General features: G+C 46.1%; 1 protein-coding gene across 4 annotated transcripts in view; it reads right to left on the bottom strand.

Annotated features, from left to right (window-relative positions):
• The window catches only part of COL27A1 (collagen type XXVII alpha 1 chain), a 203,511-nt gene that overhangs the window by 81,362 nt on the left and 96,944 nt on the right, over positions 1-25,205 (bottom strand). For all 4 annotated transcript variants that reach the window (XR_014176514.1, XM_081967198.1, XM_081967197.1 and 1 more), the window contains 11 exons: positions 19,668-19,721; positions 18,106-18,150; positions 17,953-17,997; positions 16,284-16,337; positions 14,999-15,052; positions 14,639-14,692; positions 13,068-13,121; positions 12,002-12,055; positions 10,859-10,966; positions 1,401-1,454; positions 33-140 (listed from right to left, as the gene is read on the bottom strand). Coding sequence is in view for 3 of the 4 variants with exons in the window: in XM_081967198.1 (XP_081823324.1) it covers positions 33-140; positions 1,401-1,454; positions 10,859-10,966; positions 12,002-12,055; positions 13,068-13,121; positions 14,639-14,692; positions 14,999-15,052; positions 16,284-16,337; positions 17,953-17,997; positions 18,106-18,150; positions 19,668-19,721 (684 nt within the window). In the remaining variant the exon portion in view is untranslated. The remainder of the gene's footprint in view (positions 1-32; positions 141-1,400; positions 1,455-10,858; positions 10,967-12,001; positions 12,056-13,067; positions 13,122-14,638; positions 14,693-14,998; positions 15,053-16,283; positions 16,338-17,952; positions 17,998-18,105; positions 18,151-19,667; positions 19,722-25,205) is intronic.

Genomic DNA, 25,205 nt, shown 5'->3' on the forward strand with positions numbered 1-25,205 from the left:
TTATAACTCAAGAGTAAAAAGTGAATTCTCACCCTAGGTCCGAGGGTGCCTCTTGATCCTTTGGGACCTTGAGTCCCTTTTGAACCCATAGCTCCAGGTGGGCCCGTCTCTCCAAGTTGCCCCTCATGGCCTTTGCTGCCCTGAAGAAGAAGAGCAGACACATCAGCCACTGAAATCACACCAGTCCCCATGGTTGAACGTCTGTCTAGGCTGAGACAATACCATTAAACTGAAAAGGTCAGGAAAGGTCTCCCAGTAAAGCAACACCAGAGATGGCATTCAGTCGGTTCTGACCGGTTCTGGCGAACTGGTAGCGGAAATTTTGAGTAGTTCGGAGAACCGGCAAATACCACCTCTGGTTGGCTTTTCCCCCATCTATTTGCTGCCTCCCGAGTCCCAGCTGATCAGCAGGGTCTTCTTTTGTTGCCCTGCATAGGAGAATGGAGCTGGAAAGCAGGTTAGTGGGGTGGGGAGGGAATGGGGATTTTGCAGTATCCTTCCCCTGGAGTGGGGAGGGAATGGGGACTTTGCAGTATCCTTCCCCTGGAGTGGAGAGGGAATGGAGATTTTGCAGTATCTTTCCCCTTGAGTGGGGAGGGAATGGAGATTTTGCAGTATCCTTCCCCTGGAGTGGAGAGGGAATGGAGATTTTGCAGTATCCTTTCCCTGGAGTGGGGAGGGAATGGGGATTTTGCAGTATCCTTTCCCTGGAGTGGGGAGGGAATGGGGATTTTGCAGTATCCTTCCCCTGGAGTGGGGAGGGAATGGGGATTTTGCAGTATCCTTCCCCTGGAGTGGGGAGGGAATAGAGATTTTGCAGTATCCTTTCCCCTGGAGTGGGGAGGGAATGGGGATTTTGCAGTATCCTTTCCCCTGGAGTGGGGAGGGAATGGGGATTTTGCAGTATCCTTTCTCTGGAGTGGGGAGGGAATGGAGATTTTGCAGTATCCTTCCCCTGGAGTGGAGAGGGAATGGAGATTTTGCAGTATCCTTTCCCTGGAGTGGGGAGGGAATGGGGATTTTGCAGTATCCTTTCCCTGGAGTGGGGAGGGAATGGGGTTTTGCAGTATCCTTCCTCTGCCTTGCCACCAAGCCACATCCACCATGCCATGCCACACCCACCAAGCCACAACCACAGAACCGCTAGTAAAAAAAAATTGAATCCCTCCACTGAAACACAAATCAATTTAAAAATATTTAGCATGAGAACTCTCCTGGATTGGCTAGTTCTCTGCATTTTGAAGATCTTCCATGTTCATCGAGTTTCATCTTCCCACAATCCAGTTAAGAAATCCATTTCTATCAGCTGAAAGTTTCCACGCTTTCAACTCAGGGTGAAAAGACCCAACAGAAAGCAGAGGAGATTAGCACGAGAATAAAAAAGATGGAATCACCCGCACCTTAAATCCAGCTTTGCCTTTTTCTCCTTGATGGCCAGGTTTTCCCTCTGGGCCCTGATAAGAAGAATGACATCCAGGGTCAAAGCTTTCCAAACACAATAATTTTATTAGAAAGACTTTTTCATACTAGTAGAAATACGGTTTCAATACAATACAATACAATAGCAGAGTTGGAAGGGGCCTTGGAGATCTTCTAGTCCAACCCCCTGCCTAGGCAGGAAACCCTATACCGTTTCGGACAAATGGCTATCCAACATCTTCTTAAAGACTTCCAGTGTTGGGGCATCCACAACTTCTCGAGGCAAGTTGTTCCACTGATTAATTGTTCTAACCGTCAGGAAATTCCTCTTCAGTTCTAAGTTGCTTCTCTCCTTAATTAGTTTCCACCCATTGCTTCCTGTTCTGCCCTCAGGTGCCTTGGAGAATAGTTTGACTCCCTCTTCTTTGTGGTAACCCCTGAGATATTGGAATCTGCTATCCTGTCTCCACTAGTCCTTCTTTTCATTAAACATCTTCTCATCCAAGAAGCTTCTTCAGCTCTCTTGGATGAGCTGAAGAACCTTCTTGGATGAGAAGCGAAACGTCTTCAAAGAAAACCCAAAAAGTCCAGTGGCCTCTTGAAAAAGCCCTCTTGGGACTAACCACCGTCCCATAGAATTACAATCATTCTATCCTGACTCACATTTTAAAACAAAATAATTGAATATATTTCTCCAGGGTTAATTTGAGAGTTGGCAAATGTTTTTTTCTCCCCAATTTCACACTGATGTTGCAATACATTTTTCAGTAGAAAGCAGTTACCAAACCAGCTTAGGTTCCCCCCCCCCCATGTTTTATTTATTGTATTTATAAAAAGGTAAAGTAAAGGTAAAGGTTCCCCTCGCACATGTGTGCTAGTCGTTCCTGACTCTAGGGGGCGGTGCTCATCTCCGTTTCAAAGCCGAAGAGCCAGCGCTGTCCGAAGACTTCTCCGTGGTCATGTGGCTGGCATGACTCAACGCTGAAGGCGAATGGAACGCTGTTCCTTTCCCACCAAAGGTGGTGCCTATTTTTCTACTTGCATATTTTATGCGCTTTCGAACTGCTCGGTTGGCAGAAGCTGGGACAAGTAACAGGAGCTCACTCCGTTACGCGGCGCTAGGGATTCGAACCGCCGAACTGCCGACCTTTCTGATTGACAAGCTCAACATCTTAGCCACTGAGGCCCTCCATTTTATTTATATAACATTCAAATTCCATTGAACAGTGTGTGATCTGGATATAGTTATTTTTAAACAATCATAATCCACATACTTGTTGTTCTATTCATCATCATCATGTTAAAAATATAATAACATAATAACAATAATACTTAACATCTTCTTTCACAACTCTCCACTTTAATATTTCCTCTTTTTGTATCTCCTCCTTCCTAGCTTCTGTTTCGTTGTCTAGCCATTGATAAAATGCATCCTGTACCAAAAAATATTCAGTTTCTTCTTTATCCTTTATAGTGAGTGTTAATCTACCCATTTCTGCGCATTCTAATATTTTCTTAATCACTTTCTGACGGATTCTCAGCGTTTTTCCATTGCTGTGCAGATACAATTCTGGTTGCGGTTAGTATATGTAAGACCAGATATATAGTCTTTTTATCATATTTTTCCAGTATAATGCTCAACAAGAATATCCCCGGCCAAACCAGCTTAGTTGACGTGGGCAGATAAACGCAATATTGAGACTTTCTGGAACCACTGTGCCTTTAATTAAAAGCTTCTTTCCCCATTTATTCACATGGAGGCCATTTGAGGATTAGTGAGAAATCCCCCCCCCCCCTTATATTTATTATTTTTATTATTGTGATCTATGCTTCTGTGATTTAGGCTTTAAGTCAAGGATGCCACCCAGCTGTTTACAAATAAAGCAAAGAAGGAAACAAGATTACGAAGATTCCTCCGTGATCTGGGGAATGAGAGAATAGGTCACCGATTATGCCCAATTTAGGCCAGCAGCGCACCCAAAAAAGAATAAGAATCATAAAAAACGGAGAGGGAAAGCGGGAAAGCTGCTAGGTATTTTCCCAAGGATGTGAGATGACTCATCTCCATGTCATCACTTTGAACAAGGGAGCCAAAGACCTCTGTTTTGAGATATGAGTCCTGCAGGCCCGAGGCATTGAGCCAAGGAATTGGTGGGATGGAACACCGCAGCTGCTGGAGACTTGATGAAATGATGAATTTATACATATTTTTTTTTCCAAAGGAGGAGCTGGATATTTCAAGAGGATTTTGACGTTGCCCCACTGAGAAAATCCTTGTTCTGTTTCGGATCCCTTGTGTTCTGACCTAGGCTTGCCCAAAAAGCATGAGGCAGAGTCTTGGTCTTGGCAAAACCCCTTTTATTAAACGAGAATGAAAATTCCTCTCATTCACATTCAGCCAAGGCCTGGCAAACAGTCTTTCAAAGGAGTATTCATGACCACAGACCTTATCTAGCTTGGAAAGCTGCCATGTAAATATTTTCCAAATGAGGTGCTGTGCAAGGAAAGACTCGGCACAGTCTCTGAGATTCACGGACAGATCTTCACACTCCTGAAACAAACAAACGGATTGTTTCCTGCAAAAGCCCCCTCTCCTTTCGCTCCTCTTTTATTTCCTATGGGAGGGGCCATTCACCGTCCACCTGTGGCTTTACTCCCACATTGACCCTGATTTCTGAGCTGTTCTTTTCTTCTGGCAGCTCTGCACATGCACACACTGGGAACAGGCTCCAGCTGTTCCTCTGCCTCACTGCTGTCTAGCTTCAAAGGCAGCTGAGAATTGCCTGATGGCCAACGTAGAGCCCTAGTCCAAGCCTTCCCCAGTCTCAAGGCTGGTCCATGCTTCCCAACCTCCTCACTGGAGAAGAGCCTGATGCTGGGAAAGATGGAGAGCAAAAGAAGAAGAAGGGGATGACAGAGGAGGAGGTGGCTGGATGGAGTCACCGAAGCAGTCGGCATGAGCTTAAATGGACTCCAGAGGATGGTAGAGATTAGGAAGGCCTGGAGGAACATTGTCCATGGGGTCGTGATGGTTCGGACACGACTTCGCAGCTAACAACAAAACGAAGAAATGGACTCGTATAAAGCATCCACCTAGTCATTAAAGAGAGACAAGGAAGACACACTGTCCAGATTTCCTGGCATTTTGTATTTTGCATTCCAGCTGCTTCCACAAGAACATCTCCTTAACCAAAGATCATTCAAGAGAAACCCTTGTCCACACAGACAATGGCCTGAAGGTCTCCAGGAAATTAGCTGAAGTGGAGAGCTAGTCCCACAATGACCTAACTACTTGCAGAATCATCAGAAACACGTTTGGTCTGCGTTCTCTCAGTCAGGATGACTAAGTGGAAGACTTCAAAGTTTATAACTTCAGATCGGGGAGAAATACATGGAATTGCTGAACGTGGGAAAAACTGAGTCCTCTGTGGTCAGGTGAATCCTCAAGACACTGAACAGCCTTTCCAAACTGGGCACCCTCCAGAAGCTCCAATTCCTAAAATTTCCAGCCAGTTTGACTATTTAAGGCCTAGACTAGGGGTCACCAATGTTTTGGACCTCAGGGATCACTAAAGTCATAATTTTAAATCCCCTGGGCCACTAATATGATCTGCCTAATGATTGGTTCAGTAGACGTGGCTAGGTGGTCATGTGACTGGGTAGGCATGGCCAATTCAATGTCACTCATGTCGAGGGGTACATTGACGGCCTCTACTCACCCATCCTCTCAAAGCCACTCCTCGCCTGCCCACCCGGGCTCCTTAGGGCCCCAACAGGAAGCCGTCGCTGGAGCTAAGCAGCGACCACGAGAAAGAGTTGGCAAAACAGCTCAGCTCAAATTGGATCTGACCGAGAAAGAGGCTCAGCAGAAGCACCTCACTGAGGACTAGGAGCATAGGCTATTCAAGCAGAGGGAAGACCTGTGGGAGTGCAAGGCCAGGTACCGGCGCCTGGAGGCTCAGCAGGCTGAGATAGTCAGCCAGTTCTAGACCATGAGGTAGTCCCACTGGAATGAGGCCCTTCAGTTCTTCGCCACCAGTAGCGCTTCCCTCCAGCCTATGCCCAAAGCCCCTCCCTCCCTTTCTCTCTCTCTCTCTCTTTGATTTCCATCTCCTTCTCCCTCTCTCTCCCCTTCCTCTCTCTTTCTTTGTGTATATGTCTCTCTCTCTTTTACATGGAACTAATCTTTCCTTAGAATTTCAAGTGGGAGGGAGAACGGATTTAACAGAGATTAAGTCACTGTCCTGAGAAAACACATGGACACAACTGTTCCTGGTCACTCATTCACCCCCTCCCTCCCACACTCGTTCTGGATCATCGTCTCCAAGGCAAACATTGAAGGATGGAGAGAGAGAGAGAGAAAAAAGAGAGGGATCCTTAGGCTAATCTAGGGAGAGAACAAGCTAGATCTTACAGCTCTCTCCTTCCAATTTGTACCGGCTCAAAAAATAAAAAAAAACCAACAACCCACAAATGCCAGCTGGATAAATCTTTCCCATCCCAAATCTCGGATTCAACTTTCACGAGCAACGAAGTTTCCTGCCAATTCACACTGAAGGAAGATGTGATATCTGTTTTCTCCTCCTCTGCTTTGCTAACTAAGAGCCAGATTTCCCAGCACTGATTCACAGAGGGAGGATTTATGTATTTATTGAGGTACTATTCCCCTCCCTTCCTTTCATTCCTTCAATCAAATTCTTGGAAGTTACCGCTAGAGAGTTCTCGTGAATTGCTGCAGGAAGCCTGCCATACAAGGCTGGGCCCCATATGACAGAAGGAGTAGAAAATTCTGTTTCTGTTCAGAAGATCAAACTGTCATGGCCTAAAAGCTGAGTCACGGATGAGGCAGCTGACCGGAACGAAAAATCAACACTCAAAAAAGATGGATCTATGGTGAACATGTGGAGAAGCAAAGAATTGGGCAAAAGTTAAGACACGGTTGGAAGAGAGGATACAACAACGTATTGAGTTGAAGCCAGAAACATTTCTGCTAGGAATTCTACCTGAAACGTATAATAAAGAGAATGTATATTTAACCATTCATGCTGTATTCAGTGTATAAGACGCATCCAGATTTTCACCCTCTTGTTTGGGGCGGAAAAGGGTGTGTCTTATACTCTGAAAAATACGGTAACTATTATTTGGCTGCTCCTTTTTCACAACCATGGGATTGTCAAGACACCAACTTCAACATCCCAGTCCATCCTCATCCTGGCTAGGAATGCCCCAAAGTTTTAATGTCCTCCCCAATTTTTGCACGGGAACTAATCCAAAGTAGACTTCCACAAGCAATAGGCAGGTGGGAAAGCCATTTTCATCGGCTTGAGCAAAATTTCTGCCAACAGTTCTTGACTTTAAAAAAGAAAATCTACTACGGTGAGAGATTTCCGAGGAGTGAACACGCTTGAAAGATATGTAGGCTAGCCTCATAACTGAATCAAAAAAAACAACAACACATGCATTTGGAAGAAACAGGGAGAAAAAAGGACATGAAAGTTAGAAAATGAGACAGCTACAAGACAGTCTCCTCGTTTGATTTCGCCCCCTCGCCCTCAGCTGCATAATTTGACTCCTGTCTCCACCGCTTTGCTTATCCATTCATCGCCCCAAACCGCAGCAAGCAAAAACAGAAATTATGTTTTGTAAACGATGGGTCTCACTGCCAGCGTACCATGCCAAGCCTGCCTCCACCTCCTTTCCCTGTCACAAGGAGAACTCTGTGACTTATAGAAGACGTCTAGCGGGAGAAACCAGAAACAACGCGGATCCTGAACTCCGTAAGTAAGTGAGGAAGAGGAGAGAGAAGGAAGAAGAAAGCTCCCTTCTTTACTACAAAGTAAAAGGTAAAGGTTCCCCTCGCACATTTGTGCTATTCATTCCCGACTCTGAGGAGCGGTGCTCATCTCCGTTTCAAAGCCAAAGAGCCAGCGCCGTCCGAAGACGTCTCCATGGTCATGTGGCCGGCATGACTCAATGCCGAAGGCGCACGGAACGCTGTTCCCTTCCCACCAAAGGTGGCTCCTATTTTTCTACTTGCATTTTTGACGTGCTTTCGAACGGCTAGGTTGGCAGAACCTGGGCCAAGTAACAGGAGCTCACTCCGTTACGCGGCGCTAGGGATTCAAACCGCCAAACTGCCGTCCTTTCTGATCGACAAGCTCAGCATCTTAGCCACTGAGCCAACGCGCCCCTGTATCCTTGCTACAAAGAAATAGCAAAAATCCCTTTTCCCCGGCATGATGTGTTTTACTGTTGGCCAATTTGACAATTATTTTCTTGGAACTGCAAAAATCAGATTAGTTCATACTCGTGGCACACGAAAGGCAGCTTATTATGAAAAAAGTATGCTCGACAATAGAGCGCCATTGAAAAGCTTCAGCCTGGCTCTTGGCTGGTTTGTTAGCTCACTCAGTCTTCTACACAGGGAGTAAGGGGAAAAAAACCAGGGTTCCTTATGGCAAGATGTATAGAATGTCAACTCACAAAGTATCCCTGGCCTGCTCTCGAGTTGCCATAGGCAAGGAGAATGGGAAAACAAAGTTTGCAGCTGCGGAGAGGCAGCATGTCAGTCAAACCAAAAGCACATTCCAGGCATATCTCTGTCAAGGCTGTCTCTGGGGTTACCCATAGTGGCCGGAGGGAAGTGATCTCTACAACCTGCGAACTTGCTTCACTGGAGAGTGTGACTGATGACACACTTTGTGTTGTGGCATATAGAGTGCTCCTGGGGGCTGGTGGGGGGCAAAGTTGAGAAAAAACGGCCCGTTTTTCGCTTATTTCTGCCCTCCCCAGCCCCCAGGAGCTCTCTGAAAGCCTCCTAAAAGCTATGCACGGCCATTTTGGTGAAGGGGGTGGGGTTTCGTGGGGCAAAAAATGCTGTATTCAGTGTATAAGATGCACCCAGATTTTCAGCCTCTTTTTTTTTGAGGGAAAACGGTGCGTCTTATACTCCGAAAAATACAGTGGCTGGCAGAATGTCAAGAAGTTACAAACAACAATGAGGTGGATCCATATTCTTGCTTTAAAAGAAACGACATAGACATCTCCATCAAATTGCCAGCAATCGTACCCCACGGTCTTTATTGTTTAGCATAAGGGTGTCAAACTCAAGGCCCACGGGCCGCGTTTGGCACACGGGGTGCTTAGATCTGGCGGCCATGGAAACGGCGAAGGACTGCCTCACGGTGCCTCTGCCAGCAAAAACAGAGCTAAGGAGAGCTGCCTTCCCAAGTTCAAACACAACCCTGACACGGCCCTCAATGAAATCGAGTTTGACACCCCTGGTTTAGTACATTTGCAACCTAGTCTGAAGGCTTGGCTTTTTCCAGCATTCTGTTCCTAAAATTGGAGACCACGCTGTCACCCCACCAACAATAACAATGAAGGACAGCGGTTGCGAGCCAGCTGAATTATATTGGCTCTTTTTTTTTTTTTTTGCATTTCAAAATAAAATCAACGCACGCCACGGCCCATTTGGCACAGAGGACACAGCCTCCATTCAAAAAGCTCTTGAATAAGGCTGTATAACTCGGTCGTACTTCGAATGGCATGCGTGTACGTTTTGAAGCGTTCCTTGTCTTGGCTTTCGGGGAAAGTGGGGGAAACCTGTGGTTTGAGGCGTGTTTTTTTTTAGGAGCAAATCCACCCAGAGCTTCTTCCCACCATCCAGATTAGAATTCTAAAGAACTGCATCCAGATCTGATTAAACGCATATTTTACGAGAACTTCAGGGTTATCGGCTTACAAGGAGAGAAGGTAGCATTGACACAAGAGACACAAAGGTACCCTTTGGGGGGGAAAAACCCTCCATTTTTGCAAGCTGTAGAGTTTGGGAAATTTTAGTGTAACCTTAAAGGGTAGGTCGGGGTCCCCAAATTCTCTGGCTCATCACCCCCCTTCATGAAGTTTTAGACTGTTCATGGACCATCAAATATTTATTTCATGAAAATAATTTAATAAATATTTAATTCTTGGTGCTACTACTTGTTCTTCCCAAGAGTCTGAAGCAAACTCCTTTTCCTGACAAAAAAAAAAACCTTTTATGAATTGAGTGTGAATTCTGCTCATTCACATCCAGCAAAGTCTTTCAAGGGAGGATTTACAGTTACAGACCTTCTCTGGTTTGGAGAGCGACCAGGCCGATCTCTGCATAACTTGGCAAGGAGTCTCGGAGAGTCACGAACCAATGAAGCGAAATAATTGTCTCCTGCAAACTCCACTCCCCTTTCGCTCCTCTTTTATTTCCTCTGGGAGGGGCCATTCATCATCCACCTTACTCCCAAGTTGACCCCTGTTCTTTAGCTGCTGCCTTCATCTGGCAACTCTGCGCATGCGCACACTGGGAACAGGCTCCAGCTGTTCTTCTGCCTCACTGATGTCTGACTCCGAAGGCAGCTGATAACTGGCATACGGCCCTGGTCTCATCTCTGCCTCCGACACAGAGCCCTCGTCCGAGCCTTCCCCAGACTCCAGGACTGGCCCAGGTTCCTCCCCAACCTCCTCCCTGTCCGAATCTGCTGGTCCTGCCCAGTGCCAGAACACAATACTACTAGAAATGACCACTCAAAGCCACTGGCTGACCATCTGTCCTTAGGTAATGCCATCTCCCTGCCAGCCTTCAAAATTGTGTGAAGCTCTAAAGAGACCCCAAAAGATTAATTGAACCCAATCCATCATTTATCAATTGCTTATTGACTCACCGACATTTACAGAACCCCTTTTGACCCTGGGATATTTATCAACCCCTTGGGAAGTCCCAAATAGGATTGATATTGTCCACTTTTGAGAACCCTGGTTTAGATCAGTAGATCAACCACAGATTTAAAAAAAAACCTCTGAGGAAACCATGGGAGATTTCAGTAGAGATCAGTTTAATTCCTAAGTCAATTGGAGATGGGGAGAGGATAAATCTATCTTCCGGCATTTGGGCTCAGTCTATGAATAACCTCTCCTGTAACGTAGGCTGATATGAGTTATAGTTCGCACAACCTCTGTCTTACAGGCAAAGGTGGTCTCAGAGTTCATCTTCAACATGACCCCGGGTATTGAAAACAAGCCATTCTACCATGATCTCCCTTCACAAAGCTCACAAAAACCCAAGAGACATGAGCAGAGCAGAGTAGAGGAATGGAATGGAGTAGAGTAGAGCAGAGCAGAGTAGTATATGGAATGGAATGGACGATGGAATGGAATAAGCAATGGAATGGAATGGAATGGAAGGGAAGGGAAGGGAAGAGAAGAGAAGAGAAGAGAAGGGAAGAGAAGAGAAGAGAAGAGAAGAGAAGAGAAGAGAAGAGAAGAGAAGAGAAGAGAATATTCTTTATTGGCCAAGTGTGATTGGACACACAAGGCATTTCTCTAACACAGCATGGCATCTCCACCAATGCTCAACGTGAGTCCAACAAGGCAGAAGGAACAACAACCATCTTTTCATACTTACTCGGACACCCGGGGTTCCAGGAACGCCAGGAGCCCCTTCTTTTCCTTGGATCCCACCTTGACCTTTCTCTCCACGTTCCCCTTCTGGGCCTTGTTGTCCTTTGTCACCCTGAAAGAGACAAATGGGCAACACACTTTTCCATTTGTTCGGGAAGAAGGGTGACGGCCGCTACGTTTTTCTTCCTCTGGAATTCACCATGTTCTCCTTTACATGTGTGTACAAATATAAGAAAAGATTCCGATGGCCAAAACAGAGAAGTCTTACATCTCTAACCCAAGAAAACTGAAAAAGATTTCACTACTGGATCTACAGACTCAGCGAAATGGAATGTACAAAAATTCCCTGCGCATTTCATTTAAAAAAAGGAAAGGTTACCCTCGCACATATGTGCTAGTCATTCCCAACTCTAGGGGGCGGTGCTCATCTCTGTTTCAAAGCCGAAGAGCCAGTGCTGTCCAAAGACGTCTCCGTGGTCATGTGGCCGGCATGACTCAACGCCGAAGGGCCACAGAACGTTGTTACCTTCTCACCAAAGGTGGTCCCTGTTTTTCTACTTTCATTTTTTACATTCTTTCCAACTGCTAGGTTGGCAGAAGCTGGGACAAGTCACCGGAGTTTACTCTGTTATGAGGCGCTAGGGATTCGAACCACTGAACTGCTGACCTTTCTGATCGACAAGCTCAGCGTCTTAGCCACTGAGCCACTGCGTCCCAATTAAAAAAGGTTCACATAGTTAGATCTTGGATCCTGGAGATGCAGGTTTTTCTACCTGCGAAGACCTTGACAGATGAAATCCATCTGAAGTGAAGGAAAGCAAAAAGGGATTCTCTTAAAAAGGGATTCTTCTCGATCTACTCTTGAGTGATCCTACTGCAGAATACCTGGCTGGAGTGACATTAGAGGAGGATTTTTTTAAAAAAAAAGACAAGGGTGTTGTAGATTGACTTTTTCTTCTCCTGGAATGGAAAAACTGAGTTCCTGTAATCTCAAGAGTCTAATGAAAAAGGAAGCAGAGCTTCCAGAAAAACCAAAAATTTGGTTTTTCAGATTCATCCTACACAGGAGAAGACCTTGGGAAGTGATAGTCAGAGAAACAGGACCAGGTTCTAAACCAATCAGGAGAAGGGAAGAAAAGCAAGATACCTTCAGTCCATCTGGTCCTGCTAAGCCACTGTCTCCTTCAAGACCAGGTTCTCCCTTATAAGAAACATGGAAAGATCATTAGAACTTCTATGTTGGGTCAGATCATTCCTTCTACCTTTCCAGAACTGCTTTACACTCAAATTAATTTCCTTTGAATGAACATTTCAGAGTCGAATGATGGCATTGGAAGGTGCCATCATCCACAACAAGGCTCAATCTCACGTCTTGATGTTCTCACCATTGGCGAGAACTTCAAATTCACCATTAGCAAACCCCATTCCTTCATTTGGAATAGATCCCTGCTCAAAATTAACCTCCCTTCAATATGTAATGTTTGTTGATCTGCCCACGTGGATAAAATCAAATTTGGCAGAAGATGGGAGCTTACATCAGAAAAAATGGAAGAGAATCTACATAGATCAGGGTTGACCTGTGGAGTCCTTGGTGGTCTTTGAGCTTGGTGGCTTCCTTGCAGATGTTTCATGCCCAATTAGGGAACATCATCATCATCCCTGGGAGCAAATCCCACACTCACCAACAACGATGAAGTTCCCTAGTTGGGTCATGAAACATCTGCAAGAAAACCACCACACTTAAGAGAACATCAAGGACTTCACAGTTATTTCAGAACCATTATAAAATCCATATATCTTATTGGGACAATAAATGTCAACATGTCCATGCAGTTAGAGGAAGAGGGACATGGATAAAATAGAATATAGAATAACAGAATTGAAACCTTGGACCTTGGAGGTCTTCTAGTCCAACCTCCTGCTCAGGCAGGAAACCCTACACCACTTCAGACAAATGGTTGTCCAATCTCTTCTAAAAAACTTCCCATGTTGGAGCATTCACAATTTCTGGAGGCAAGTTGTTCTACTGATTGATTCTTCTCATTGTCAGGAAATTTCTCCTTAGTTCTAAGTTGCTTCTCTCCTAGGTTAATTTCCATCCGTTGCTTCCTGTCCTACCCTCGGGTGCTTTGAAGAATAGCTTGACTCCCTCTTCTTTGGGGCAGCCCCTGAGATATTGGAAGTCTGCTCTCATAGGATAGTTTTCAACTTACCCGTTGGCCAACCAATCCTTGCTCTCCAGAAATCCCCAGTGGACCAAGGTCGCCCTAGAAGAGAAGAGATTTTTGAAGTTAGCTTTCGAGACATGTTAAGAAGAGGGAAGAACATGTGTGAAGAGGAGGAGACTCTACCATCCCCTGGAGTCCATTTAAGCTCATGCCGACTGCTTTGGTGACTCCATCCAGCCACTTCCTTCTCTGTCATCCCCTTCTTCTTCTTTTGCCCTCCATGGTTCCCAGCATTGGGCTCTTCTCCAGGGAGTCTTTCCTTCTCATCAGGTGGCCAAAGTCTTTGAGTTTCCTCTTCAGGATCTGGCCTTCTAAAGAGCAGTCAGGGTTGATCTCCTCTAGGACTGACTGGTTGGATGGCCTTGCAGTCCAAGGGACTCGCAGGAGTCTTCTCCAGCACCAGAGTCCAAAGGCCTCCATCCTTTGGTACTCAGCCTTCCTCATGGTCCAACCTTCACAGCCATCCATTACAACTGGGAAAACCACAGCCTTGACTAGATGCACTTTTGTTAGCAGGGTGATGTCTCTGCTTTGTAGTATGCTGTCTAGATTTGCCATGAGCATACACAGTTTTTACACATTTCTCCTACAGATGAAAAAAAAAACCCTGCTTCCTGTTTGAAACATGAGCTTGCTCTCCAAGAGTCTGTCTGTCGGAGGAGGTGAAAAGCCAGGCAAATAAAGGGGTTTTCTATTCCTGAGATGGTGAAAGGAGGAGGTGGATAAACATCATGCAGGACCAAGAGAGATGAAAGAGAGCGAGAGAAAGAGTGACCCTCAGAAGACACAGTAGCTCCAGCAATGGCTTGGGAGGCTTTCCAAAGCAAACAGAGCAGCTGGAGGAGAAACGCACAAGACGCTGGAAGGAAGCGGAATGTAATTGCTTGGAATGGGATGGACTCTCATAATTGAACTGCAAGGTGTGATCTCTTTGTTCCCTCACCTGCCTCCCTCTCTCCCCTCCATCCATCCATCCTTTTTCCTCGCTCCCTATCTTTTTCTTCCTTTCTTCCTTCCTTCCTTCCTTCCCTCTACTCCCTTCCTTCCTCCCTTCCTTCCTCCTTTCCTTCCTTCCTCCCTCTGTCCCTTCCTTCCTCCTTTCCTTCCCTCCTTCCTCCCTCCCTCCCTCCCGCCCTTCCTCCTTTCTTTCCTCCCTCCCTCCTTTCCTCCCTCCCTCCCTCCTTTCCTTCCTTCCTTCCTCCGTCCCTTCCTTCCTTTCTCCCTCCCTTCCTCCTTTTTTTCCTTCCTTCCTCTCTCTGTCCCTTCTGTCCTCCCTCCCTTCCTCCCTCTTTCCCTTCCTCTTTCCTCCCTCCCTCCCTCCCTTCTTCCTTTCCTTTCTCTCTCCCTTCCTTACCACCCATGATTTATATATCAAAAAAACGATCAAATTCTTGGATCAGATCTTGGCTGGAAATGAACTGGAACCCTTTCCTCTGCCTTCATACCGCCATGACCTTGGTCATCAACCAAAACATACCCAGCGCCATGACACTGGCATAACCGAAACAAGAGTCTTGGTCACCTAAAGAGAAAGGAAGATCTTCTCTCTCCCTTACCTTCATGCCAGGTTCTCCTGGAAGCCCTCTTTGTCCCGCTGCACCAGGAGGTCCCTGGAGGAGGGGGAGGGAAGGAAGACAAATAAACAGGGAAGAAGACTCAACCCAGAACATGTTGGAGAGAAGAAATGAGATTGCTTCTTTTTCACCCAGAAAAAAAGAGCCGAAGAGCGAATCGTTCATTTCCAGAATAAGAAAGCTTTCCGGTCTTCTGCTCTTGATATCAACCATCTTCTGTCCTCCCAGACTTTCTAATACAGGGTGCATCCTCCAGTTCAGTTTTTGGGGGGATTCTCAAAAAACTGGGTGGATTCCAGGAAATTATAGAAAAATGAGAGGGAGGTGGAAATCATATCTTACCTTATGTCCAATTTCTCCCAAACTTCCTGGTGGGCCTGGCGGGCCTTGGGGTCCCTGAAAAGACAGGCACACAAAGTTAAGGACAAACAAAGCCTTCTTTGAGCAGGATCTTAAATGTACGTGACTGATGAGTTGGTTGCGTGATGGACACAAATTGCCTGGAGATTCAACGTACACAGAATCGTTTCCGACCCTCCCTCCAAAGTTTTCAAATCAAATGGCAACTTCCGTGGATCGTAAGCTTTGCATTTTCCTTCATTGCTTTTCATCAAATTAAATCAAATATAGGTGCCGGGTTCAAGAGAAGACTTCATTTTGGCCTAAAATGTTAAGGGAATGGACCAAGGAGAAAGAAGAGGTCTTCTTCAGAGAAGACCTCTTCTCATCTTCAGAGAAGACCTCATTTTGGCCAAAGTATTAAGGGAATGGACCAAGGAGAAAGAAATGCACCTTCTTTGGAGAAGACTTCTTTTCATCTTCAGAGAAGACCTTCAAAGAAGACCTCATTTTGGCCAAAATGTTAAGGGAATCTTCTGGCATCTTCAGAGAAGACCTGATTTTGGGCAAAGTGTTAAGGGAATGGACCAAACAGGAAAAAAACGCTTCTTCAGAGAAGACCTCTCCTCATCTTCAGAGAAGATCTTCAAAGAAGACCTTCAGAGAAGACCTTCAGAGAAGACCTTCAGAGAAGACCTTCAGAGAAGACCTTCAAAGAAGACCTCATTTTGGCCAAAATGTTAAGGGAATCTTCTGGCATCTTCAGAGAAGACCTGATTTTGGGCAAAGTGTTAAGGGAATGGACCAAACAGAAAAATAATGCTTCTTCAGAGAAGACCTCTCCTCGTCTTCAGAGAAGATCTTCAAAGAAGGTCTTCAGAGAAGACCTCATTTTGGCCAAAATGTTATCGGAATGGACCAAGCAGAAAGAAATGCATCTTCTTTATAGAAGACCTCTTCTCGTCTTCAGAGAAGACTTTCAGAGAAGACCTCATTTTGGCCAAAATATTATGGGAATGGACCAAGCAGAAAGAAATGCATCTTCTTTATAGAAGACCTCTTCTCGTCTTCAGAGAAGACTTTCAGAGAAGACCTCATTTTGGCCAAAACGTTACGGGAATGGACCAAGCAGAAAGAAATGCAACAATGCTAGGGCTGCTTTGAACAAGACTTCTCACGTTCTTCCACATGGCTTCTCCGCAAGCTTCTCAGATAGAAATAATCAATAGAGGGGTTGAAGAGTGGACAGGAGTGGAGAGAAAACTAGAGGTCCATTTGTGGTACTTGCCAAGTCTCCAGGAGGTCCTTTTGCTCCTTGGGGCCCAGAAGATCCTTGGATGCCCTGCAACGAAACAAGCCAATGAAGAGACCAAGCTTTAAACGAGATGTAACCTCTCTTGTAAATTTAATTGCCCTTCCATTTTTCCACTCCTCGAAATTAAGTAATTCAGCTTTATAACCAAGCAGAAGGCAGATTTTTTTGAAAAAAAAAATGAATGACTTTTCAAGCCACCACTATAATTACAAATAATACATGAAAGTTAACTATATAATGTAGGAAATTTGCTTTCAAAATCTTTTGCACATAAAGCAAAACTCATGGGGCACCAAACTTCATGAGAGCTTTAGAAAAATAAAATGAAATTTAAAAATTCCAAAGTCATATAGAAGTGGAAGAAGCTTCTCAAGTGATGTTGAAAATCAGAAACCATAAGGGAAGAAAAAGGAAGAAGAAGGAAGAAGGAGAAGGGGAAAGAGAAGGGGGAGGGGGAGAAAATGGAGGGGGAGGGGGAGAGGGAGAAGAAGAAGAAGAAGAAGAAGAAGAAGAAGAAGAAGAAGAAGAGGAGGAGGAGGAGGAGGAGGAGGAGGAGGAGGAGGAGGAGGAGGAGGAGGAGGAGGAGGAGGAGGAGGAGGAGGAGGAGGAGGAGGAGGAGGAGGAGGAGGAGGAGGAGGAGGAGGAGGAGAAAAATGGCAATTAAAGGAAAGGGGGAAAATCCCTCCCTAATTCAACTTGGATCAAAGCCCATAAATGGTGGAAATAATCTCATATGGATTCTCTCTATTACTGTCTCTGATAACATACCATGTTTTCCCCAAAATAAGACAGGGTCTTTTAATTTATTTTGACCCCCGGAATAAGCAATTGGCCTAATTTTCAAGGAGGCCTTATTATTTTTGAGGTGCAGGAGGCGGCGAGCGTGGTCACCTCAGGGCTGCTGCTGTGTTGCAATATTTTCAGGGAGGGCTTATTTTGGGAGGAGGGCTTATCTTAGCTCATGCGCGCAAAAGCCCTATTAGGCTTATTATCCAGGGAGGTCTTATTTTCGGGGAAAGAGGGTATTAATTCTTCTTGTATAAAGCAAGTGGTCTGACCTAGGCTTCCCCAGCAGCACGAAGCCGTCCTTATCCCGATAAACTCCTTTTATTTAATTGACCATGAATTCCTCTCCAGCAAAGTCTTTCCTCTCCAAACAGTCTTTCAAGAGAGATCCCAATTACCGACCTTGATCAGGCTTGGAGAGTGGCCAGGCCGATATCTTTCAGAGGCCGCCATACTTGGCGAGAATGCAGGAATGAACGAATTGTCTCCTGCAAACTCCACTCCCCTTTCGCTCCTCTTTTATTCCCTATGGGAGGGGCCATTCATTGTCCACCTGTGGCCTTACTCTCAAATCGACCCCTGTTCTTTAGCTGTTCCCTTTGTCTGGCAGCTCTGCGCATTTGCATACTGGGAACAGGCTCCAGCTGTTCTTCTGCCTCACTTATGTCTGACTCTGAAGGCAGCTGATAACCGTCAGACGGCCCTGGCCCCCTCTCTGCCTCCGACACAGAGCCCTCGTCTGAGCCTTCCCCAGACTCCAGGACTGGCCCAGGTTCCTCCCCAACCCCTCTCATTGTCTGAATCTTCTGCCAGGTCCACTGGCGGGCCACAACAGCAAGACAAAGGATGGACTTACAGGGAAGCCACGAGATCCAGTCTCTCCAATTTCGCCGACCTGTCCCTACAAACACAAAGATTTGAATTGAGGAGGAAGATTAGAGTGAGTCCTGAGAAGATACCATAAACATCTCAAAGACTTTTAGATGCCTTCAAAAAATACTGAACGTACCTCTTGACCGTCCAATCCTGATTTACCTGGGTTGCCTGGGAGGCCCTGTTAATAAGATCATAACAAAAGAGAGAGGCGTTTTTTTAATGCAGGAAAGGTTCGCTTCCCCCCCCCCCCTTTTCCATCTGGCCATTCTATCAAAGAGCTGAGAGAAAATCCACTCTACAATAAAAGACAATGGGGAAAAAAGACACATGGTGGAATTCTCCCAGTTGGCCAAGGTCTAAAGGACAAATTTAGTATCCATAGCCCTCTTCCTTGCCTTGCCTTCTTGCAAAAATGTTAAAAATCCTGCATGCAACCAACTAGGACATCATGGAGGGGAGTTCTGGGCCAATTTTTTCTCCCTAATGGAGCATGTGGAGAAATGGGAAGCTGTGTCGAGAACATGGGGCAGTCTTTGCTCAGTCTGTGCGGAAGGAAATATTAAAACTCTGCCTCTGTGTTTGGCAAGGAAGAATGACTTCCTTACTCTTTGTGCTCTGTAGAAGTATCGGGAATGTTATTCCTGTTCCGTGGAGCTTTGTAGAGCACGGATTCTGAGATCCGTCACCAGATTCTTTCAAAAATAGACTGGACAAGCATTTGACTGATGATATAAGGTCTCCTTCCTTGAACAGGAGGATGGACTAGAAGACCTCTGAAGCAGGGGTGAAACAGGTTCTGAAAGTTTGTGGAGAACAGGTAGTGGAAATTTTGAGTAGTTTGGAGAACCAGCGAATACCTCTGGCTGGCCCCAGAGTGGGGAGGGAATGGGGATTTTGCAGTATCCTTCCCCTGGAGTGGGGAGGGAATGGGGATTTTGCAGTATCCTTCTCCCAGGAGTGGGGAGGGAATGGAGATTTTGCAGTGTCCTTCCCCTGGAGTGGGGAGGGAATGGAGATTTTGAAGTATCCTTCCCCTGGAGTGAGTGGGAATGGGGATTTTGCAGTATCCTTCCCCTGGAGTGGGGAGGGAATGGAGATTTTGCAGTATTCTTCCCCTGGAATGGGGTGGCAAGCTGTTCTATTGAAAATAGAATACCAAAGTTGGAAGAGACCTTGTAGGTCATCTAGTCCAACCCCCTGCTCAAGCAGGAGACCCTACACCATTTCTGGCAGATGGCAGTCCAGTCTCTTCTTGAAAGTTTACAGGGATGAAGCTCCCACAACTTCTGAAGGCAACTTCTGTTCCATGGGTTGATTGTTCTCCCTGCCAGAAAATTTCTCTTTATTTCTTGGTTGCTTCTCTCCTTGATCAGTTTCCATCCATTTTTCCTTGTCTCGCCTCCTGGTGCTTTGTAGGACAGCTTGACCCCGTCCTCTCTGGGGTAGCCCCTCAAGTATTGGAAAACTGCTCTCATGTCTCCCCTGGTCCTTCTCTTCACTAGACTAGCCAGGCCCAGTTCTTGCAACTGTACTCAGTAACAGAATCAAATCATTGGACACGGAATTTCTGTAATCTGGCACAAAAGCATGGAAAAGCTCCAGTCTCTGTCTTCCAGCAATGCAATGGGCCAACTGTGGCACCTGTCCAACAATGGCTCTGCATTTTTGATTGGGGGAAGGGGGAAAATGACTCACCTTCGGTCCTTGGAGCCCTGATTCACCTGGTGTTCCGTCAGGACCTCGAGCGCCCTTGGAGAGATGGGGGAAAAAAAACACACTCAGGTCACAAATATAAACACACCCTTTCCATGCCAGCAGGGCAGTGGTGGGTGCCTACCGATTCGGATCGGATCGGCCGAACCGGTAGTGGTATAGATTTGGGGACCACATTTCAGAGGCACCTGCAGTCCCCATTTTTCCTTCTATGTATTCACGTAGCATTCAATTTCTATCTGTTCTGACCTAGTCTTCCTGAGAAAGCATAAATCACACTCTTAGTCCCAAAATCCATCTTTTATTTAAACGGCTGTGAATTATGGTCGCTCACAGCCCGTAATGATTCACAAACAGCCTGCGAAGAGTCCGACAGATGTCTGCTCGAGGGGAATGTTGATAAACACCCACCTTTATCTCCCTTGAAACGCTGCCAGAGACCTAATTGCCAATTAGTTTTGCAAGGCCAAACGGAGCACAGAGTCAAACGGAGCTTCTCAGAGCTTGAACCGAACAGAATGAACTAATTGCTTCCTGCAAAGGTTCATGCCCATTTGCTCCTCTTTTATGTCTTATGGAAGGGGCCAATCATCTCCAAACCTTACTCCTGAGTCACCCTTTTTTTTTGTCTTAACTGTATACAGTAGTTCTTCATTCACTCAAGAACTCAACCGCAGAAATGTCAAATGAGTAAAATGATGAGCAAGGGATCCCTTAGTTCAGGGAAAAGTTGAAGGTATGGAAGAAGAGATGGCCTGGAGCAAGGAAAGGATCACCATTAGAAGAACAGAAAGACCAGGTTGGGGGGCAGGTCCTCCAGGAGATGTTCTATCACTGTGGTCACCAAGAGATGGCCCTCATTTGATGGCGGGTGGATCAATCCATCAGGAATCAATCCATCCATAAGAGGAAACAGATGCCTACAACTCTTTCTAGCAGAAACAGTTTACACCAATGGCTTCTTCACACTGTCTTCTCCATGGTCCCAAAGGCGCAAAGTAACAAGAAAAAGCTCTCCAGATTCCAGGGGGGGTCTTCAGCTTATCTGATTTCTGTCACTTTTGACAGATTTCTTATCCTTCCTCCAGTGGAGGAACCCAGATTTCTATCCAGCAAGGGAACCTGATCCTGCAAGAACAGGGCAACATTTTCCAAGCACATGGATTGAATTGCGCTGAGGCCACACCGTGTAAGCAAAGACCCCATGTCGGAGGATGCACAATCTTCCGCATGTGGTGAGGATTAATCGGGGGGATTAAAATCATTGCACCAAAAAGAGGGAAAACCAGGGTCGCATTATGAACGACAACTTGCAAAGGACCAAACGAACAAACATCCCTCCCTGGTGGAAACATGCAAGAAATAGGATGCAGACCCAATGAAAACCGAGTCCCATCTTTGTCACGGGAGAGAAGAATCGTTTTAAAACGTCTGTTTTTAGTTTGGGGTTTGGGTGTTTTTTTCCACATACACACACACACACTGCCCCCCCAGAAGTTGACATGGAGTTCTTTTCCATCCCAAAGCTATAATTGCTAAATTTGAGACCCTCATAAATCACATCAGGGCTTCTGAATCTGAACCAGAATCTGAGTCATCTCACTTTCGAAAGGGATCCGGAACAGTACAACGTGAGATCAATTGTGACAGCGGAGAAAGGAAATGAGAGGGGGAGAGGGAGAGAAAAGAGAGAAAAGAGAGGGGGATAGAGAGAAGAGAGAGAGGAGAGAGAGAGAAGAGTTAGAGAAGAGGAGAAAGAGGAGAGAAAGAGAAGAGAAATAGAGAGGTGAGGAGAGAGAGAGGAGAGAGAGAGAGAGAAGAGGAGAGAGAGGAGAGTTAGAGAAGAGAGAGAGAGAGAAGAGAGGAGAAGAGAGAGAGAGAGAAGGGGAGAGAGAGGAGAGTTAGAGAAAGATAGAGAGAACAGGAAAGAGGAGAGAGAAGACAGAGAGGAGAGAGGAGAGGAGAGGAGAGAGAGAGAGAAGAGGGGAGACAGATGAGAGAGGAGAGGAGAGAGAGAGGAGAGAGAGAAGAGAGAGAGAGAGAGGAGAGGAGGGAGGGAAGAGGGAAGAGAGGAGAGAGAGAGAAGAGAGAGAAGAAATAGAGAGAAGAGAGAGAAAGAAGAGAGAGGGAAGACAGAGAGAAGAGAGGAGGAGAGAAGAGAGAAGATAGAGATAAGAGAGGAGAGAAGAGAGAGAAGAGGAAAGAGAGAAGAGAGAAGAGAGAGAAGAGATGGGGTGGAGGGAAAGAGGGGAAAGAACAGCTTTCCATTCTGCCTTGAATTATATTTTTGGATAGGAGATCAGACGCAGATGGCAGGCAGAGAGCGGCAGCATCTAAAATTATAGCCAGGGGCTTTTTTTCTCAGAAACTTACAAAATCAAAAAGGGGAAGAGGGGGGAGAGAAATGTCAATGAAATTAAGGATTTGTTCTCAAGAGTTAATTACAAAAGGGTGGGATCAAGAGAGCTGTTTGAGTATCCATTGGGTGGGAGAACCAAAACTTATGCAATTGTTTACTCTTCCAGTGACAGTTAAGTAAAAATTCAAGAGCAAAATAAGTTGGAATGATCTCAAGCTAGCTGGTTCCGGCTCGCCTCTCGCCATCTTAGTTACCCAGAATGCCCAGAAGGACACAGCAGGGGCTTGTGGGAAATGTGGAGGGTGACTTCAAAGGAGGATAACTTTCAATTTTTGCATATTACCCTGAAGTTCAGGGCTCATCTGTAGGGAACACTGTTCCTGAAAAGGATGGGGATTGGGGGGGGAAATCTCAAGTTGGCTGTTTTTCGCTGACAGGGAAAGCCATAAAGAAATCTTTCATGGTGTGTAGACAATGCAGCAATCCAAGAAACTCTCATGGCAGAAGAAAGAATAGAAATAGAAATAAAAAGAATAGAGTAGAGTAAAATAGAGTAGAGTAGAGTAGAGTAGAGTAGAATAGAATAGAATAGAATAGAATAGAATAGAATAATGGTGGTAATACTGCCTTTTTAGATACTTTGACAGTGTTGTGGGAATTGGTTGTTTAGCAGAGTGTGGTGGTTGGGGGGAGAGAGAAATGTCCTTGTGTCTAGTTGTTCTGACATGCAGTGCCCCATAGCATCATTTGGAGGGGAGAAGTTGGAAGTACTCCATCCCTCGTCTCCCAAAACAGCAGAGAACATCTCAGTGAGACGCAAGCAAGCCTTTGGTGAGGCTTAAGAGGTCTCCTGCAAGTGCTCAGCGGTCCCAAATTCTTCAAACGACGCACCCAAATCAAGAATGAAGGTGGAATGAAAACCAACAGGGACCTCTCCGCAGGCCAGGAGGAGCAAGACGTTCAGAGGAACTCAAGTCTGAAAAATCCCCGGATATTCCAAAATGGAAAAGAAGACCCCCAGTTCCTTCACGAGGGATTGGGATGATGGAGATGGATTCCCAATTCTTGCCTTCAACATTGTTGTTTTTGTTGCGGTTGTCATGTCTGACTCTTCACAACCATAGAACCAGCAGTGGGTTGCACGTTTTGTTACTACCGGTTCGCCCCACGTGTGCCTGCCCACTTCATGAACACATAAAGCAGGCATGCATGCAGAGAATATAATAGAATAATGGTGGCAATGCTGCCTTTTTAGATACTTTGGCAGTGTGACTCCTGGTCTCATAGACGTGCCGAAACAGGATGGCATAGAGGCCGGGGCGGATGGGTGGCCCCACCCATAATTTCCGCTAAAGGGTGAACCAATCCAAACTGGCTGAATAATACCTCTGCATAGCACGCCAGGCCCTCCTGTCCTCCTTCATCTCCCAGAGTTTGCCGAAATTCCCGTTCATTGCATCGATGACCTTCTCATCCCTCTGCCTTCTCCTTCTCCTTTTGCCTTCTGCCTTTCCCGCCACAGGGGTCTTCTCCTAGGAGTTCCTCTCTTCTCATTTGGTGGCCAAAGTATGTGGGCTTCAGCTTCAGGATCTCTCCTTCCAAAGAACGGTCAGGGTTGATTTACTTCAGGATTGACGGATCAGGTCTCCTCGCAGCCCAAGAGACTCTCAGGAGTCTTCCCCAGCACCACAATTGGAAAGCGTCCATTCCTCAGCGCTCAGCCTCCCTTGCGGTCTAATCCCTCAAAATAATAGTCATTAATTGAAGCCCACGTAAAGACTGTGGTATATGGAGTTTGAAAGGATCACATACCTCGGTATTCTGACCGAGGCTTCCCAAGAGCAGGAAGCAAACTCCTGGTCCCAACAAAAAACCCTTTTATTAATTGTGGATTCTGCTCATTCACATCCAGCAAAGTCTTTCAAGGGAGGATTTATAGTCACAGACCTAATCTGGCTTGGAGAGCTGACAGGTCGGTATCTGCAAAACTTGGCAAGGAGTCTCGGAGAGACACCAACCAATGAAGCGAACTAATGGTCTCCTGCAAACTCCACTCCCCCTTCGCTCCTCTTTTATTTCGTCTGAGAGGGACCATTCATCGTCCACCTGTGGCCTTACTCCCAAGTCGACCCCTGTTCTTTAGCTGTTCCCTTTGTCTGGCCACTCTGCGCATGCGCACACTGGGAACAGGCTCCAGCTGTTCTTCTGCCTCACTGAAGTCTGACTCTGAAGGCAGCTGATAACTGACATACGGCTCTGGCCCCCTCTCTGCCTCCGACGCAGAGCCCTCATCAGAGCCTTCACCAGTCTCCAGGACTGGCCCATCTTCCTCCCCAACCTCCTCACTGTCTGAACCTGCTGCCAGCTCCAATGGCCACTGGCAGGCCACAACACAGATCAAGGACAGAGTTGAGGATCCTGGATACAGAATGCTGTGCTTCTTTGGAATCCAGCTCTTTCTCCTACCGCAGAAGGAGACCCTCCCGCTGGGCCTGATTTCCACCTTAGGAAAACCAACTTTCCAAAACTTTTGGTTGAGGACAAGCTGGGAAACGTTGCCACCGGTGCCAGGTTTCAAAGCCCTGGAGTGTTTCATCCCAGATCTCCAGGAAGGGAAGCCAAGCACAGGAGCTGTACGCAGTGGGGAGAATGTTTGGCAGAGACGTTGCCGGGGGGAAAAAACCGCAGTTGCAGCAAAGTTGCTGCTGGAAATACAGATTTGGCACTGCGGGGGGAAAAAAATTACGAAAAAAGAGATGGGGAAAAGCGAGAGCAAAGCAGGAGCCAAAGAGAAGCTTCCTTCTGGCTCCGTTGCCTCTTTGTGGTGCAAAATACTGGAGATAAAAGCATCATTGACAAAGATGATTTTTGGCTCCGGAAGATTTGCGGAATATTTTTTCCATGAATCCCTTTTGGAAGAGATGTGGGTCCCTCTCCATCACTCATTCCTCCAAAATAGCTATTCTGCCACGGGGAGTAGGAGAGGAAAGTCCCCAACTATCCAATACCCTGTTAGTAGGAAGAAAGAATTGGGCATCTCAACTTTCTTACAAAAAACAAAACAAAACACCAAGAAACAAGACAATAGGCTGTATGAAAGACCCATCCGTCAATCAATTAACTTGTCCAGCTTCTGGTTCGCTACTGTGCAATCTTACCCA

This window comes from Natrix helvetica, assembly GCF_964273705.1.
Source record: "Natrix helvetica genome assembly, chromosome: 15".
In the NCBI taxonomy this organism is placed as follows: Eukaryota; Metazoa; Chordata; class Lepidosauria; order Squamata; family Natricidae; genus Natrix; species Natrix helvetica.